The 17,276-nt window shown below is 47.7% G+C and overlaps 1 protein-coding gene across 1 annotated transcript in view; it reads left to right on the top strand.

Annotated features, from left to right (window-relative positions):
* LOC149360625 (complement factor B-like) overlaps positions 1–7,823 on the top strand; it is a 205,803-nt gene extending 197,980 nt beyond the window's left edge. The window contains exon 19 of the mRNA XM_089572417.1: positions 7,627–7,823. Within this exon, the coding sequence (XP_089428543.1) occupies positions 7,627–7,770 (144 nt within the window). The 3' untranslated portion in view covers positions 7,771–7,823. The remainder of the gene's footprint in view (positions 1–7,626) is intronic.
* The last annotated feature ends 9,453 nt before the right edge of the window (positions 7,824–17,276 follow it).

Genomic DNA, 17,276 nt, shown 5'->3' with positions numbered 1-17,276 from the left:
GAAGTCGCTCTTTCGTGTGCTCTTGCGCTACTATTAGCTTTGTGGGTGCTGTGTCGATTCCACGAAAGTTTTCGGCCTTTACTCTATGCCTTTACTTTTTCTAATCCAGCGTACGTTTTGTATGATGAAAAGAATTTTCTTTTGCTGCTGCTCAGTCGCGTAAGTGTTCTGCTTTGTCAGGTAGAGTATGACGAAGTGTAGTTGTGAATTTGGTTTCATTTTATGAATGCAATTTTCTTTTTTCTGTGTCTCTTTTACGCGACCGCGTTAAGGCTCCGGTTGCCCAAAAAATCCGGTTTTGACGTCGGCGTTGTGAACGAAAAATACGGCGGCGTACAGAGGTGGGCTGCCTAGGTCACGTGACCTTTTGGCGTCGTAAGAATGGGCTCACAATTGTCACAAAACCAACTACTCTGGCAGGCGGGAGCTAAATTAATGACTGATCGCGAGAGGTTGCTCGGGAAGAGCCACCTGGTTCGCACAAGACTCACCAGCGGCAGCTCCTGCCATCGAAGGCAGTTGCGCATCCCTGAAGATGTGCCCCAAGTTGAGGATCAGGACTCCCAGGGACATATGAATATAAAGTTGAAAACGACCAATTCAGCATATATGGGCGTTAACCCAGATGAAAGGCTGTCACGCCCGCAAGTATTTTTGACCGCAGGATGTACTTAACACGATTGTATTAACGCTCCCATTTTGGAAAAAAAGAATCCTGCGTGTTCAGTGTAGTCTTGGGCGGTGTTGTAGCGGAAAGCAGGTGGGGCACCTGCCCCTAGGTCACGTGTCTGTGTGACGTCATCACAATGTGCCCACCGTGGTAGGAAGCAACTTGCTATCCGGATTGGGGGCAAACTGCGCACCATGGCAGGCAGCAGTAAAATGTTCGGTTGGCCGCGAGAGATTGCTCGGGCAGTGCAACCCGGGTCTCACAAGCACCACCGGTGGCTGTGTTTCAAATAGCCACCTACTGGGGCAGCACCGGTGTGAGGACTTCCCGCGATCTATGAATATAAAGCTGGGAAGGATCAATGCCGGATATATGAGCATGTCGGCAAAACCTAGGCGATGTGATACGCAAAGAGCATGCCAGGCCGCTGTAGCGACAATTAACTCTATCGCTTCATACCTTTAAGGCGAACCTTAACACACGAAGCACACAAAGTGCTTGTAGACATCTATAAGTCATGTACACGAAGAAAATTTCGCGTCTTAAAGAAGTATAGCCAAGATTTTATATAGCCGGCCGCAGTCTTGAAAACCGCCCGTAGCCTAGGCTAATGCAGCGCTGTCTGCCAACTATACGAGGTTTTCCGTGACGTCGTATAGAATTCAAGGTGAAACATTGTCTAGCTGCAAACAAGAGTTTTAGCTCTTTGGTAGCTGTCGTATTCGATGCTAGTAGTCGGCTAAGAGTGGTCGGAACGAGCTTTCTCGATGCATTTCAGCTGTTTTCTATCTCTGGTAATGTAATGCTGCTAAACGAAAGTCACTTTAAGGAGAGCCGATCCTTAATGCCTCGCAAGCAATAAGAACTGTGCTGAAAATGCAAACGGTTTGGCATGCTTGGGAGACAAAATGTATGCCTTGGGTGTCTGTGAGAAAATTTCTTGCTGTGCTCTCTCTTGCCTTTTTTTGACATATCACCTGATGCAGATTAAGGACGCATTTGATATGAGCAGCAGTCTAAGTGCCAGGACATTAGTGCATCATGTAATTCAACAGTTTCTTTTGTTGCATATCAAGATTGCAAATAAAATTGCTGCGTAATTTCATGTAATGACTGCCTGGTACGTACACCTCTGCTAAATACAAACAATCTGTAATGAATTACACTGAACACGACCCCAGTCAAAAGATGACAAAGACACGTAGAAGGTGGAGCAATGCCTATCACGATGACACAGAGCTTACAGCTCAGCGTTTCAACAAAGAAGCCTTGGGACTGAACCCCGCATCACATTTGGTGGAGGTCGCTCCGGATTGGATGGTTAAAACGTTTATTTGGGGCCTGCAGTAGAAGGCGCGCTCGCGCGCGCGCGCTCCGGACGGGGCCTACGGCGTCCTCTCCGGATCCTTGCCTTCGTCCTTATCCTTGTCCTCAAGGCCGCAGCCGTACGTTTCCTTCACCGGCAACGATGCAAGACGGTGCCAGCCAGACATCGCAGCTTGTCGCTGTAACCAATCTGTGCTGTGGTACAAAACAGCAGCGTGGCCCGGCTATCTTCAGCGGTACCGATGACCACAACGTAGACGACTGGCCGGCCTCCTACGAGCGCGTCAGCGCTTCCAACAGAGACTGAGCAGGTCACAACATCCTCAAGGGAATCTCCCATGATGCTATTCAAATGCTCTTGACAAAGAATCCGGCCTCCGTCGCGGATGTTCTAATAATAACTGAATAATAACTTGTTTATTTCCATCAGTGATGGGGTAGACTGCGGATAAAAGCCGCTTGACAGCAAGCGACTCGACTGAAGCCCGCAGCCTCCCTACAAAGCAGGCAGCGATAGAACAAAAAAAAACACAGAAAGCACAATATTCAAAATTAATTCACGCACACTTGATAGTCACAAGAGGTAAATAACAAAAGGCAAGATAACACTTTTAGTTGTTATTGTAAGCAAGCATTATTAATGAAATGTTGGCGTAGGGTTCGTACAGAAATTGTATGCAAATCTATACCTGATTTGTGGAATGAATTTAAAAGGGTTGACAGGGTGTATGACACTTTTTGCCTGGAATAATTTACCCGCGCAGTGACCTGGCTTTGCCAAATCTATGGTGAATTAGGGAAGCAACGTGCTTCTACCCGCCGGTCTGACGAGCCTGATGAGGCCCTTGCTAGTGTGGCCCTCGGCGCTCCATCTTCTGACCCGACACAGTTCTTGCAGCAGGTCAAAGCCTTCATCCGGGAAGAACTCCCTCGCGATCTGTCTGTTATGCCTCCCGTTCGGGACACCGTTTGTTCTGCTCTCACCCCTGTGCCGTTTCTCGTGCCAACTATACGCCAAGTCATTCAGGACCAGGTCGTTGAAGTCCTGTCACCGAGTGATCAGTGTCCTCTGTTACTGCGCCGCTCGCGTGTGCCCTCACAAAGCCCTTGGGCCTCTTCAGTCGTCCTGGTGACGAAAAAGGATAGGTCTATTCTCTTCTCTATTGATTACCCCCGGCTAAACAAGATCACCCGAAAGGATAGTTATCCTTTTTTGCCGCGCATAGACGATACGCTGAACTGCTTACAAGGCGCTCAGTTTTGCTTCTCGTTGGATTTATGTTCTGGCTACTGGAAAGTGGCGATGGCTGCTGCTGGCCGCCTTAAAACCGTCTTCGTCACCCCCGACGGCTTCTACGAGTTTTAAGCGAGGTTTAAGCCACATTGGTGCAAATGATGGATGATGTCTCCCTATTTCTCCATCGATCCATCGCCATTTTGACCCCGACGCACCGACAGAAATTCATATTGACGCCAGCGGCATGTACCTGGGCGGTTCTCGCCCAACGAAAATCAGGATTCCCGGAATATGTTGTTGCGTACGCCAGGCGCATTGCAACTAAAGCAAGAAGTCTGCGGGCTTACAGTGGCCGCAGCTGGCAAAAGACAGGGTTAATTGGAGAGACATGCGAGAGGCCTTTGCCGTAGAGTGGGCGTAGTCAAGCTAATGATGACGATGATGCGTGCATGTCAACAGACAGAAAATGCACGAGACAGGCAGTGACTAATAACTGCATATGAGTTCTATTCATGATTCTTATGCATATTGCTGCAGAGTTCAAGAATAAATAGCGATATCTTCCTTTACGTTTTAAACTTTGAAGAATTTAGAAAGATTGCACCCGCTTTACAAAACGCTTGTAATTCTAAAAGGCATACACATTTGCCCTCTCTTTAAGTCACGGCAAACGAGCGGCTATTTCTCTTCAGTATTTCAGTTTTTACCTTCTTCAAAACTAGGCATTGACATTGCCACCTCGAACAACGGAAGGTAAAGTTTCAAGTGCTCGTAATCTGCTGGGGTGCATACCTGTGCTCGTAGGAAAATTCATTCAGGCAGGGTAATATACGCACATAGATTTCAGTCTAGCAGAGAAAGGGGGGGGGAGGCGGCAATTAGCACCCTCCTTCTTTTTTATCCTCTCGTGAAAACTAACCAAAGCCCCTTGCTCTTTTGGCCAACTGTTGAACGTCTAAGAATGCCAAAAGATCAGGTCAAGCAAAGAACAAAATTTGCGAAATTTCTTCTTTCCAAACAGCCTGCACCAATACGAGTAAGCAGGAGCTGAAAGAAAAACTTTGTCCGCCGTAAAGAGTGCTTAGCCAAACTTTAGAAGTTGAGCAGGTCAGGATGTTCTCTGAAAACCACTGCTGGAAAGCCTACGCCCGGAAAGAAATGTACAGAGTGAATTCTTGGACAAGACCAGCTGTGCACACTTTAATAGCTTACCAAACTATTCGAGAAGGCCTGCAGAAGGAGGCCTGCACTTTACATCTTCGTAGAGCCCCCACACATACAGAGCAGCACCAATGAGTAGACTTCCTCAGTCTCATAGCTAATAATTGTAAAGTAGCAAATTGGTCCAGTTCGGGAATCGAACCAGGGCCTCCGGAGTGTGAGACGAACACTCTTACCACCCCGAAACGCCAGCTACATGGTGCGTCTAGTGAATACGGTGTTGTCTTAGAAGGGTGCTTTAGAGACATGTACTGTGGGGTATATTAGTAATTATGAGCATTGAAACTGTAGAAGTCGCAGTTAAGCGAGTAGCAAAGTACGTATCCGCAGCTTTTCTTCTTCGCTTGGCGCACACGTAGCGCCATCTGGCGGCACCCATTAAAACCTCCTCCTCGCAATGTACGCCACTGCCCCAACACAAAGTGAGCGACGGCAGCGTCCCCCGCTAGTCTCTTTAGGGAGCAGTGGGTCCGTGCCGGGACGCAGGAATCACGCGGTCAGTGGCGGACAACGCAGCGCCCATCCAAGGCGCGTTCACCCTAGTTCACCACGAAGCTTGCGGCTTGCTGCCCGTTCGTTCGGCGCGGAAGCTATGCTGGCGTTCGTGGCACCCGGTTTGTTGAGGGGTCTCCTAGACGCTCCAAATGACTTGTCCAACGTGCAAGGCGTCGCGCCGAACGGGCGATGGCGTTCCGCGGGCTGCGACACGCTGTCGCGTTCCTGTCTGCAAGGGTGGTGGTGGTGAAAACATTTGATTGGAAGGGACAGCAGGCATGTTTAAATCAGCCCGTAAGGCACCGATCCTTACCAACACTAGGTGGAGGTCCCTAGTCTGGGACCCCAGTGGCGGTGGCCGCCGCCCGGGCGCGCCCGACAAAGGCTTCTTGGTTATGTCAGTCGTGGCAGCCGAGCAGGGTCGCCTCCGAATCCTCCAAGGTGAAACTTTAGCGCATTCCAACTTTTCTTTCCTAAGTCAGTTCACCGACGACTATCATTTGCGTTTAGTTTGTTTCTATCTGGGTTCATTAACAGCGGCAGACCACATGGAAAACAATAGTTTTCATTATTTCAGCAACTAGCATATAAAAGCCAAACACCAAATTAAATAGCTTAGGGTAGCCTGTTTGTTTTCAGGCAATCGAAGTTAAATGAGAAAGTATTGTTTTGCAATTCAATCATGACCTCGAACAAAACAAGCCACCGGTAATCATCATCATCATGAGCTTGACCACGCCCACTGCAAGGCAAAGGTCTGTCCCATGTATCTTCAATTAACCCTGTCCTTTGCCAGTGGCGGCAATCATATCCCTGCAAACTTCTTAAGCTCATCCGCCCACCTAACTTTCTGCCGCCCCCTGCTAGGCTTGCCTTCTCTTGTAATCCACTCTGTTATCCTTGAGGACCGACAATACATTCCTTGAGTTCTCGGCTTGTTAGGCTAATGCGTGCAGTCACTGAATTTCTTGAAGAGATTGCAGCTTCCGTTGCATAACTAATTTTAAATTGTAAATTGTGGGACTTTACGTCTAGAAGGGACGCCGTAGTGGAGGGCTCTGAAATAACTTGGACGCCTAGGTCTTCTTTGCCGTGCGCTGACTTAGCACAGCAAACCGGCATTTTTGTATTTCGACCTTGTAGCGCTACGGCCGGTGCTGCCGGCGTCGAACAGCTAGTGACCTTGGTATCTGGAGCCGAACGCAAGGTCATAGGGCCACCACAACCGGTTTCATGAACACTTCATGATAATTAATACTGCACATTCCATTCCACCATTATAAACATATCAGAGCCTCCTTAACACGAGTGGCACTGATGGTAAACCGATTAATCAGAGTTGGAGCACACACGAGGTAAGAAGACAGTTGCTGGCAGGAATAAAATCCTGCCAGAATGCAACTGAGCATACTTAAATCGGTAAGAAAAATTTGCGCCTTTACTACCTGTATTTAAACAAAGCTGGTCGCTTTGAAGCTATGCCGAGTTGCCAGCATTGATGATGACACTTGGTGTTTTTCGGGTTCCAATTTATGGACAGCCTTGGTACAAAGGATCCCATAGAGGACGTTAAATATGGGCAAAGCAACTTAGCCGTACTCGCCTGACGACAGCTCAAAGACACGGAAACGCCCTAATTCAATGCATCCAACGTTACATTTTCGAATGAGAACGACGGCTGTCACAGCTTTGTGATTTGCATACAAAGAAGGACACACTAGCCGACGGTTTAAACTGGCATATTAGCGGCTTAGCCGCACTAAGGTTAATGCTTGCACCACAAAAAAATGGAAACTGGCGTACAGTGCGTGAGGACTGCACAAACTTAGCGAAGGTGGCACGGAAGAAGGCAGCGATGGCGCGACAGCAGCATTCGCTGCTCGTGGCCAGCCGAGGCCGAATGAAGACGTGTTCGCAACAGGAAACAAATTTCATAATTCGCTTACCTTAGTCCTGCCTTAGAAGTGGAAAGCTAGTTGTGCGCGACGTGATTTCGGAGTGCATAGGACAAAACGCGGTTTCATAGTTCCAGTACCAAGTGGGGTTTTTGCACCGGTGCGTCTGCTGTTTAAAACGTGGAGTGCCAATATCGCTGTGAAGCATACCCATCAAGTAGTTTAGGCGTTGTACTTGCATATGTTCCTTTGATTGTTTGAAATAAATGATGTGAAGGTTCAACGCACTTGCCGTGATATGCATCATCTTTAATCCACGGGGGCAGCTTTCTGCCAGTTTCCTGAACTATAGGCGCGTCTTCTTAACGTGATCTTGAGTTAAGCATTTTGACAACTCGTCCTTATAAACGTATTGCAGCATCTGTCTGAAAGAAGTTTCCGAAAAATTTTGCCGTCGACGTCTGCGAGACGCTCCGACGTAGCGCAAGACATGTGAAGCCATTTCGAGTTGTTTCAGGATGTTTCTAAGATGTTTTGCGTTTCCTGGGAAGTGTCCCCTTCTGATTTCACTCCATAAATACTCATTTCAGGGTGGGAGCCTATCGTATGAAAGGTAAAACATAATGATCGGCTTTCTAAATACTGTACGGGAAATGTACACTAAAATACTTACATTGCACCATGCATCTTTCATGCGCAGCATTCTCTTCACCCTTATTGTATGAGAAATAATGACACGTTCATGTATTCCCTCTGATCCCAAATGTTCTTTTGTCTCGCAGATTGGAATCGTTAGCTGGGGAAACAAGGAATGCGATAAAAACAAGACCTCTTTCAACACCGACGTCTCACACTACATGGGCTGGATCAGACGTCACCTGGAGAACGGGCCTGCGCCGGTCGAAAATGTCATAGCCAACGCCTAGGTGGCCCCTGTGGTTTTGGCACCAATGCTTGACGAGAAAGTAAATCTTTTTTCTGAAATGTCTGCAGCAGTGTTTGCTTTTCATCCGCTGTCGCCAGTCCCTATCCACTATTTAAGCAATAAACCTTTTTGTGATTCAGAGCGCCTTGTCCAAGAGGTCAGAGCGTAGCATACCAATGTGCTGGACATTCGAGCTTTTCAGGCGTTACTGCCAGTTAAAAATCATGATTGCGTGAATAGGGCAAGCACGGGAGACTTAACCAGAACGACGCACCAGACGCAGGCATCCAACTATTCATTCACGAGTGAAATCGCATACTACATATAGAGCAACCAAAACGAACAGCTTTGTCATTCCCCCATGTGGAGATAAGAGGTAAGATGGATGGATGGAAACAACTTTATTACAAAAACAAACCTTCCAGGGTGGTCCCCTACTGGTCCAGGAGTCCACGGGCTTGTGCTTCACGTAAAGCCCGATCCACCAGCCATTTCGGGCCGTTGGGCTGAGCGCTCCGTAAAGCAGCCTCCCAGGAAGAATGAGTGGGGTTGGGGATGGAGGGTACTGCCTTTGGGGAAGGACATTCCCAAAGGTACTGGAAAAGTACCTTTTGGAATGTCCTTCCATCAAGGCAGTACACTCATTGATCGCATTTGCTTTAAAAAAAAAATGGCTGAGGCTTAACTTGGTTAAGCCTGGAGAATGCGAAGCATCATCGTGTCGCGTAATTTGGAGGCGCACAACCACAGCGACGGCGCGAGGTGCGCCCCCGTTTCTCCACTGTCGTGACGTCATCGTGTCACGTGGTGTGACGTCATGTATCACGTGATTTGGAGGCGCACAACCACAGCGACGGCGCGAGGTGGGCCCCCGTTTCTCCACTGTCGTGACGTCATCGTGTCACGTGGTGTGACGTCATGTATCACGTCATTTGGAGGCGCACAACCACAGCGACGGTGCGAGGTGGGCCCCCGTTTCTCTACTGTCGTGACGTCATCGTGTCACGTGGTGTGACGTCATGTATCACGTGATTTGGAGGCGCATAACCACGGTGAAGGGCTGAAGTGATAGCTAAAGTAGTATGCTTCGCATAAAACGAAACAGAGTCACATCACTGAGCTCGCGCACACAAACAACAGGGCAATCAGAGACATCGCTGGGTTTTTCATGGGAAACAAAAAAAAAATGGCTGTGATTTGACCAATCGCCATCCCGAGTAGAATTGCGCTAGCAATGGCGCGACAATTGCAGCGGCGGCGGCATCTCAGGGGGCACCTTGATTGTCTAAAGTGCGTAGAGACGAAGGCATTTTCCGCACCACTTTGTCTGCCTCTGTGGTCCTGGTGACGCCACCACTGCATGACGTCACAAATATTTAAGTAATAATTACCAAGTAATGGCAATTTACTAATTAATGGCTAATTACTGATTGATGCATAACTAATAATTAACTGCGGAACGCGACAGCGCGTTGTAGCACTGCCGGGGAGTCCATGGAACGCCACCTACCCGTTCGGCGCGATGCCTTGCCCTTCGAACGGAACACTTTTTGAGGAAAGGAAATGGCGCAGTAATTCTCTGTCATCTCGGTGGCACGTGAACCGCACCTACAGGAAGGGAAGAAGGCGGAGTGAAAGAAGAGAAAGAGGAGCCGTAATGAAGAAAATTAAAATTGTATTTGAGGAAAGGAAATTACGCAGTAACTGTCTCATATATCTAGATGCACACCCGTCATCTGTTTGTAGAGGAAGGGAAGAAGTGGGAGTGAAAGAAGAAAGAGAATTGATTGTAAAACATTTTATTCGCCGGAAAGAGCTTGGCAAGAGGTCGCGATAAGTGGTCGAGAGTACATAGCCCTCGACGACTTTGTCAGCCCACTCCACCGCCAAAACTTGCGTTCTGGGGTCAGAGCTAGCCAGCACGGTCTCCCACCGCTCGAGAGAAGCAGCTGTAACTGAGAGCTGTAAGAAAGAGAAAGAGCGGCCGTAATGCATAAAATTAAAATTGTGTTTGAGGAAAGGAAGTTACGCAGTAAGTGTCTGACACTCGCTGCTCGCGCATGCGCATTTGGGGCTCTCCAGGGCTCCGCGAAATCGGTCAAACCTAGCTTATAGTGTTGCGTTCGCAAGAAAACAAAAACTGAAAACTAAGAATCAACCCCCGCTAAGGCGAGGGAGATCGCTCAGTGGTTAATGCGCTCGTATATTGAGCCAGAGTACAGCGGTTCGAACCCGACGTGGGTGGCCGCGTTTGAATGGAGGTGAAACGCAGAGATCCTTTCTGACTGTCCTCTCACCTCTTTCAGTTCACTTCTACACACTGCCTGCTATCCTTCATTTCCGCTGCCCCAGCTCAGGTGCTTCCAGCAGCGATACCAGATTCCGGGGCTAGCAAAAATCGTTTCCTTCCATTTATAGTGTTGTAGTTATTAAAACCCCTTGCAAACGCAAAAGGAGCCCGTGCTGTGTGCGATGTCAGTGGACTTTAATGATCTCCAGATGGTCAAAATTATTCCGGAGACCACAACTACGGCCCCGCTTTCGCCGCCGCGGTGGCTAAGTGGTTATGGTGCTCGGCTGCTGACCCAAAAGACGCGGGTTCGATCCCGGCCGCGGCGGCTAGAATTTCTTTGGAGGAGAAATTCGAGAGGCCCGTGTACTGTGCGATGTCAGTGCACGTTAAAGAACCACAGGTGGTCGAAATTTCCGGAGCCCTCCACTACGGCGCCTCTCATAGCCATAGTCGCTTTGGGACGTTAAACCCCATAAACAAAACCAAACCATCTTTCTACTTTCACTCCCTCCTTTATCCCCTCCCTCAAAGCGCGGTTGGCTGGCTACCGTAAATATGTGAGACAGTTACTGCGTTATTTGCTTTCCTCAAAACCAGATTTATTTATTATATTCTTAAAGAGGTCCGTGTGCGAGAATGTACATGCAGAATGAAAAATAACTATGAACCAAAATAAAGGCGTTGGTGAGAGGGTGAAAGAGTGTTATGGTGTGTAAAGTAGAAACGAGCACGACAGGATGAAAACAGCATGGATGAAGTGTGTACGTGAACAATAAATCCAGGTGAAAGGATGCATTTCCAGGCTTGGAAACATTCACTGCCAAGCAGCCGAATAGAATCCATGAGAACCTTTTCCTTTGCCGGGGTCTGAATGGTTAAAAACGGCAATATTTCGAGTCAATCTTTTATTTCTCCTTAGCGTCTCTTTGCTCCCTGTCTTCCCGTAGAGGCATGGCAGGAAGTTCTGAAAATTAATCAGAAGATTATACATGTTATAATAAAATGCTACACATATGTGGGATTGGCAGAAGAGAAGTGGTCAGGAAGAAGAAGCAGTGGTTAGCCAAGGCATCATCATCATCATCATCTTCATCAGCGTGACTATGCTCACTGCAGGCGAAAGACCTCTCCCATATCTCTCCATTTAACCATACCCTGTGGCAGCTTGGACAACCTTATCCCCCAGACTCTTAATCTCACCATCAAACCTAACTTTCCGTCGTCTCCTGTTTTGCTTGTAATTTCTTGGAAACCGTTCCGTTACTCTGAACTTTTTAGGCGGAAGCCTTTAATGCCTCACCGTTCTAAGCAGGAGTTGTCCACAGAAATGTCAGCTTCTCAATTGGTCGAAACGGTGGTGACGTCACAGTGCGCGAATTTCAAACTGGGCGAATTGTACGTTGGCTAGTAACCATGCGCCCAATTAAATGGATGGTACAGTGATACTGCAAGTAAAATAATCAAATAAAAAGCAAAACCGAGTAGGAAATTTGCCAAGTTGCGAATCGAACGAGGGTCTCCGGAGTGCAAGACGAGCACGGTAACCACTCTGCCATGCCGCTCTATTTTTTCTGCATTGCCTGACTTTGACACATAACGTTCAACAAAGCAAACGCTCAACAAAACACACTAAACGCTATGTACATACACACGGCACTGCCGTGGTCAGCCGGCATGAATCTGGCCTCGTACGATTAAATGGCTCTCGAGACTAGAGCCGCTGTGCAATCTCCGCCATAGCAGGTCGATGGTTTCGAATGAGGAAATGCACGTCTAGTGAATACGGCGTCTTCGTTCACTCCCATCTTCCTCTCTTCCCTGACGGGAAAATAAAAAAAATCAACAAAAGAATTAAAAAATAAGACATAAATGATTAAAAAGTAACAGTAAATAGAAAGCAAAAGTAAAAATTAACAAAAAGTGAAAAATGAAATAAACAAATAAAAAGTAAAGAAATCAATGAAAACCTTGTCAAGTTGTCAATTTGTCAAGTTGCGAATCGAACCAGGGTCTCCGGAGTGCAAGACGAGCACGCATCCTGTTCGCGTGTACTTTCACAAGCAAGAGCCCACATGGAAGCGAATCGCGACAACAGTGTTTTCGAGTTCATATCGTTCCGAGAAAGACGAGCAGGTCGTTTCGGCCTGCACTCGAATTGATGTTCTCAGCATGGCGTCACAAACGCTGATGTCGGCGTCAGGGATGAGCTCAAGAGTCGCCGCACCGCAGCTGATATCCCAATGTAATGTGGGGTAAAATTTGCTTACTTTCATTTTCTTACGAAAACTTACTTCCACCTAGGGGGCATTGAGGAAATGGGTAAGGAAAAAACTATATTTAGCAGTTCTTCGAAAAACAATACCAATACCTGTTAGTACAAACACTGTTCAGGTCAAAGAAATGACTGCATTTATCATAACAAAAAAAAAGGCATGTAGAGATCTGTATTTGAAACGTGTCTCTCTCAGTCACCGGCCAGTCGCTCACTCCTCGATTTTTCAGTCTTGCGAGCGCAAGTTGCAAGCTTCTGAGTAAATCGGCGAGCGAGCCGAGCTGTCGGCAACGACGCCGCCCGGGGGCGCGCCGGGCGGCACATTGCGCGCTGCCTAGCCACGCCTAGCCTGTTTGGCATCTATGCCGAAGCTGAGTGCGCTTAGGAACTGGCTAGCGCTGAGATGCAGCTCTCATCTCTGTTTTAATGTGGAAATAGTAAAATAAAGAAATGCTCCGTTTCGTCGACGCCTTCAGGAGTGGAGCTTGCAGAGGCCAGGCGAGCCGCAACGGAGCAGCAGAAATGTGGCTATGGGAAGAAATTTTTTGTGTTGCTGTTATTGCTTCTATCAACGACTCGATACCTGCCAGCGGTACTCTATCCCAAGGCTTAGGATGGACGTCAACAAACAATACAAACAATCCGCCGGCGGCCGCCAGGTTGGCAGGCCAGCCCCGAGAAGCGTGCACTTGCAGCTTTGTGTGCTAGAGAGCTTTGGGCCCTATGGAACACTTTAAGAAAAAAAGTAATATTACTGGCTCGAATTCTGGTTCCCAAATTACAGGAGACTAAAAGAGGCATACATACGTGCTTTGTCAAACTCCATGTTAGTAAATTTCAGGTTCTCTTTCCTTGCACCAGGGGTGCCCCGCCAGAGACGGTTTGTTCAACTCGAAGACTGAAGCTTGATCTTCGCACCAGGGGTGCCTCGTCAGAGACGGTCTCACGATGAGTTGAGATGCAGGAGTAAGGCGAATACTTGAAGTTTTATATACAAATATTTACAATAGATACAAGTTAAGGCACTAGAGACAAATTAAACGGCAAAAATACAAACAACAAAAAGGAGGAAATGGCTAACACTAGGGGAGGCCCCTACTCGGCGTAGCCGAAGATGCATAGCACCTGTCCTTAGCGCAGAACCCCGCTTCCGGCTCTGGGGCCCGGTTTTAAAGACCTAAAGGCCCGGCCCACATTTGGTCACTTCCAATCATGTTACAATGTTCACATGATTGGTTTAACGAGCCTGGCCAGCCCTCCAGCTTCCGTAGGGCAAAACGCTCTTTCCACAAACACAAACGCACGGTCGTGCCAGCACGTGCGGAGTAGAACATACTCTCCACCGCAAAATAAAAATAAAAACAAACACAAATACACATTCGTGCCAGCACGTGCGCGAATCGGTACCGCGGGGGGGTGGGACACCCGTACTTCCCGGCGCGTTCGCGAGCGGCCGCGTTCCAAGGAAGGAGACGCTTCGCTTTGAGCGCCCCCAGCCGCGTTCCGATGACCCCGCGTACACTACCGATCCCTTACAATGTTGGCCACTTTGTCTTGGTTTTCTTCCAGTGCTGAAGTAGGTTTGTTGAGGCTAAATATGCAGCCCACAAAGTGTGATGCACTAGCTTTCAGAGTTCCTTAGGCAGGTGCTATACAATATTTAGAATATGGGTTTCGTATTACAGTAGCAATTCGCAACAGCTTCAGACACAGAAAAGCACAAAAAAAAGTTTCACTCACGCATAGAGATATTTGAGTGCAAGGCACCTGCTGCGCAAGAACTTGTTATTGAAGGAAGATGTTGCCCCGCTGAAGCTCCTTGCATCTCACTTTCCAATATTGTGCACTTTCGCTTCTTGCAACTTACCGCTTGAAATGAGGGAATCGTCCGTCTTATATGTGCTAGTTGCCTACTGACTTTTGTGCTGCACATACTGTTGCAGTGTAAACAAATCTTGTTGATGTTAATTGGTAGGCAAAAGTGCACAACAGATATTGTGTCATAAGATATACAACAATCAGAGTAACGCTCGAATTTTTTCGGTACACGTGCCCGAGCTGCATGCTCAGTGTTGAGTAATAGTTCTTCTTGGCAGAGGCCTGATTGTTCTTTTTCTTTGTGGCAACCAGGAAGCCATGCAGGAATAATTACTTTTCTGGACCGAACTCCACGCTATTCATTGTGTACATGTTCGTGCTGGCAGTATTTTGTCGGCCTTAACCTGGTCGATCTGTCAATGCATAAGTACAGTCATGGATGCATTTTGGGAGCCAAAAATTTTATTTCTGCGCTGTCAGGCAACACAAATCAGCCAAGAGCATGAAAGCATGAGCGGTCAAGCGCGCTCTATGTGCTGCAAGGAATGAGTAATGAGTATGCGGCGAGGCAACGCGGAAATAATTTTAATTGCGAATCTGCATCTCCGTAAACGGTTTGTTCATAGTCAATACATATAACTCGCCGGGCACATTGTCTGCCATAGATCATAATTAGGTACCAAGGAGGGCTACTGGAAACTAATACTGAAAATAAAAGGGCAATAAATTCTAATTTATAGCTCTTTTCCTGCCGAACCAACAGGGAGAGTCAGGCTAATGGCGGAAGCAGCACTTTCGAGATGCAGCATTTTACTGCCGAACCTCTCTCCACGCAGAAGACCATAAAATATTTCATACCTCTGATCTTTTGTGGCGAAAGCTGCACTACTTTAGCTAGGAGGCATTCCACCGTGAGCCTCCGAATGATCTTGAAACGACCTTTATATATATGGCGGCTAGTGTTGGTATGCACATACAGGGTCTGTTCTGAAAGTAGCAGGACTGGTTTTTTCCTGGGCGAACGGGCGGACGAGAGGTGGTCTGCACGCGCAGGATCGTTGAAGGGGGATATTGGGAATGCTGGGGAAAATCGGCAGTCGGCTCTCGGCCGTTGAAGAGAGGAGGTCGCTTGTACTGTGAACCCTTGTCGAAACGTCTCGTCACGCAAAATCGTCCAGCGTTTACTGGATCGGCGATACGCGATCAAATTTTGAGTAAATCTTGGTAAAACGGGCATAGAGACTCACAACATGATTAAGGAGGCCTACGGTGACGCTTCCATGGGTAGATCAAGTGTCTTTTGAGTGGCACAAGCTTTTCCGAGAAGGTAAAGAAACAGTGGAGGAAGACGACCGCTTCAGACGTCCTTCGACCAGCAAGACCAACGAAGATGTGTAGCGAGGGAAACATTTACTTAATAGTGATCGTACAATGAGTATCAGAATGATTGCTGATGACTTGAGCATTCCTCAAACCCAAGTTTTTGAGATCGTGACAGAAAACCTATCCATTAGGAAAGCGTGCGCGAAGTTGGTGCCGGGAGTGTTGTCAGAGGAGGAAAAGGCCAACCGGTAGGATCTTCATCATCTGAATGAGGACCCCGGTTTTTTGCCCAGCACAAGGCGGCAACGCTGCCTCAGCCACCCTACAGCCTCGACTTGGCCCCGAAAGACTTTTTTCTATTCCCGAGAATAAAATCGACGCTCGAGGGGAAACATCACGGATCGGTAGAGGTGGTTCAACAGGCCGTGACGAGGGAGCTAAACAGCATTCGGGTCCAGGCGTTCCTGGAGGCGTACGAAAACTGTAAAACTCATTGGCAGCAGCGTGTAGGTGCGGAAGGGTGCTGCTACCTTGAAAAATTGTAATCGTTTGTACTATTCTCTTGAATAAATTTTGTTTAAAAAAATGAGTCCTACTACTTTCAGAACAGACCATGTATAACTAACCATGCGTGATACACTTAGTGGACAGCCTTTCTTCTTGAACTGTGACCGTCAAATTTGACCTTGACCTCTGACCTTACACTTCGGCCTCAAATACTTCTACCGCCGATTTTAAGCCGCAGTTAGACATCGCTGCCGACAGAGAGACGATTTACGCGATTCGTTAGAGAAGAAGTGCCACCGCTACGCACCAGTTTCACCAAGTTTACCGATAACCCGTTTGGCAGTGTGTTTGCTGTGTGTGTTTTTGCTCCACATCTGCAACCATCCCGTTTTCTTCGTCAGGCTATGGTAATGGGTCTAGAGCTTAGTCCTTGGCATGGGCCTGACCATTGATCAGTCTTTGTCTCCATGAAGCCAATCAATGAAGACGAATAGGCGCCTGGGAAGTGCTGGGGGGAATTAAGAAACAATAAAAGATGTACAGTCGGGGACAAAAGTCTCCGGACCACGCGTTCCTCTAACGAAGCCGATAGATCTGCTATTAGTCGGCAGCTGGAACCACACTTGTGAAGGTAAAAGTTAAATTTTTGTTCTTTCATCTCCACAAATGCGGTCTCCAGCCGCTGTCTGATAGCAGAGTTATAAGCTTCATGTGTGTGTCTTTTCTATCTGTGTCCCTGTCTTTTGCGCTGTTTTAAAGAATCATGGTTCACCAACTAGCCTCTACGTCTACCCTTATAAGCTTCGTTTGCGGAACACGTACTCCGGAGACTTTTGTCCCCGACTGTACCAAAAATAAACCATATTTAATCATGCTTATGGAGCTTTCGCTACGTGAAACTCGGGTCGACAGAGTAGAACCGCTGCCTAGCTTTTCTGCAATAACGATTGGTCTTTAGAGCTTTCCTCCACGGTCGCCTGCGGTAACGGGACCCTCTTTACACGCTGCCGTAGCTGTTCCTGAGTTTGTTCAGTTGCAATATAGTGCGAGAATTAAAAATTCTGCCATGTTCAATGCCAGAAATAGGGAAGGCTACGAAATATGACTGCTTTCGGTCAAGCATGAGAATCTGCAGGCAGTGATCCACTGTGTTTACCTGCTTTGTTGTCGTAGTCCTTCGTATTACGCGGAAGTAACGTTTGTCCTTAACGGATATGACATGCCAGTGATTGTCCTGGTCATCCAAGATGCGGACAAGCGCAAACTTGATGAACAAAGGATGCACGTGCAATGC

The sequence above is a fragment of the Amblyomma mixtum genome, chromosome 2, assembly GCF_055824585.1.
Source record: "Amblyomma mixtum isolate Tamu chromosome 2, ASM5582458v1, whole genome shotgun sequence".
NCBI classification, from domain to species: domain Eukaryota; kingdom Metazoa; phylum Arthropoda; class Arachnida; order Ixodida; family Ixodidae; genus Amblyomma; species Amblyomma mixtum.
The sequence above is the reverse complement of the archived record's forward strand: the minus strand, read 5'-3'. Positions and strand labels throughout refer to the sequence as shown.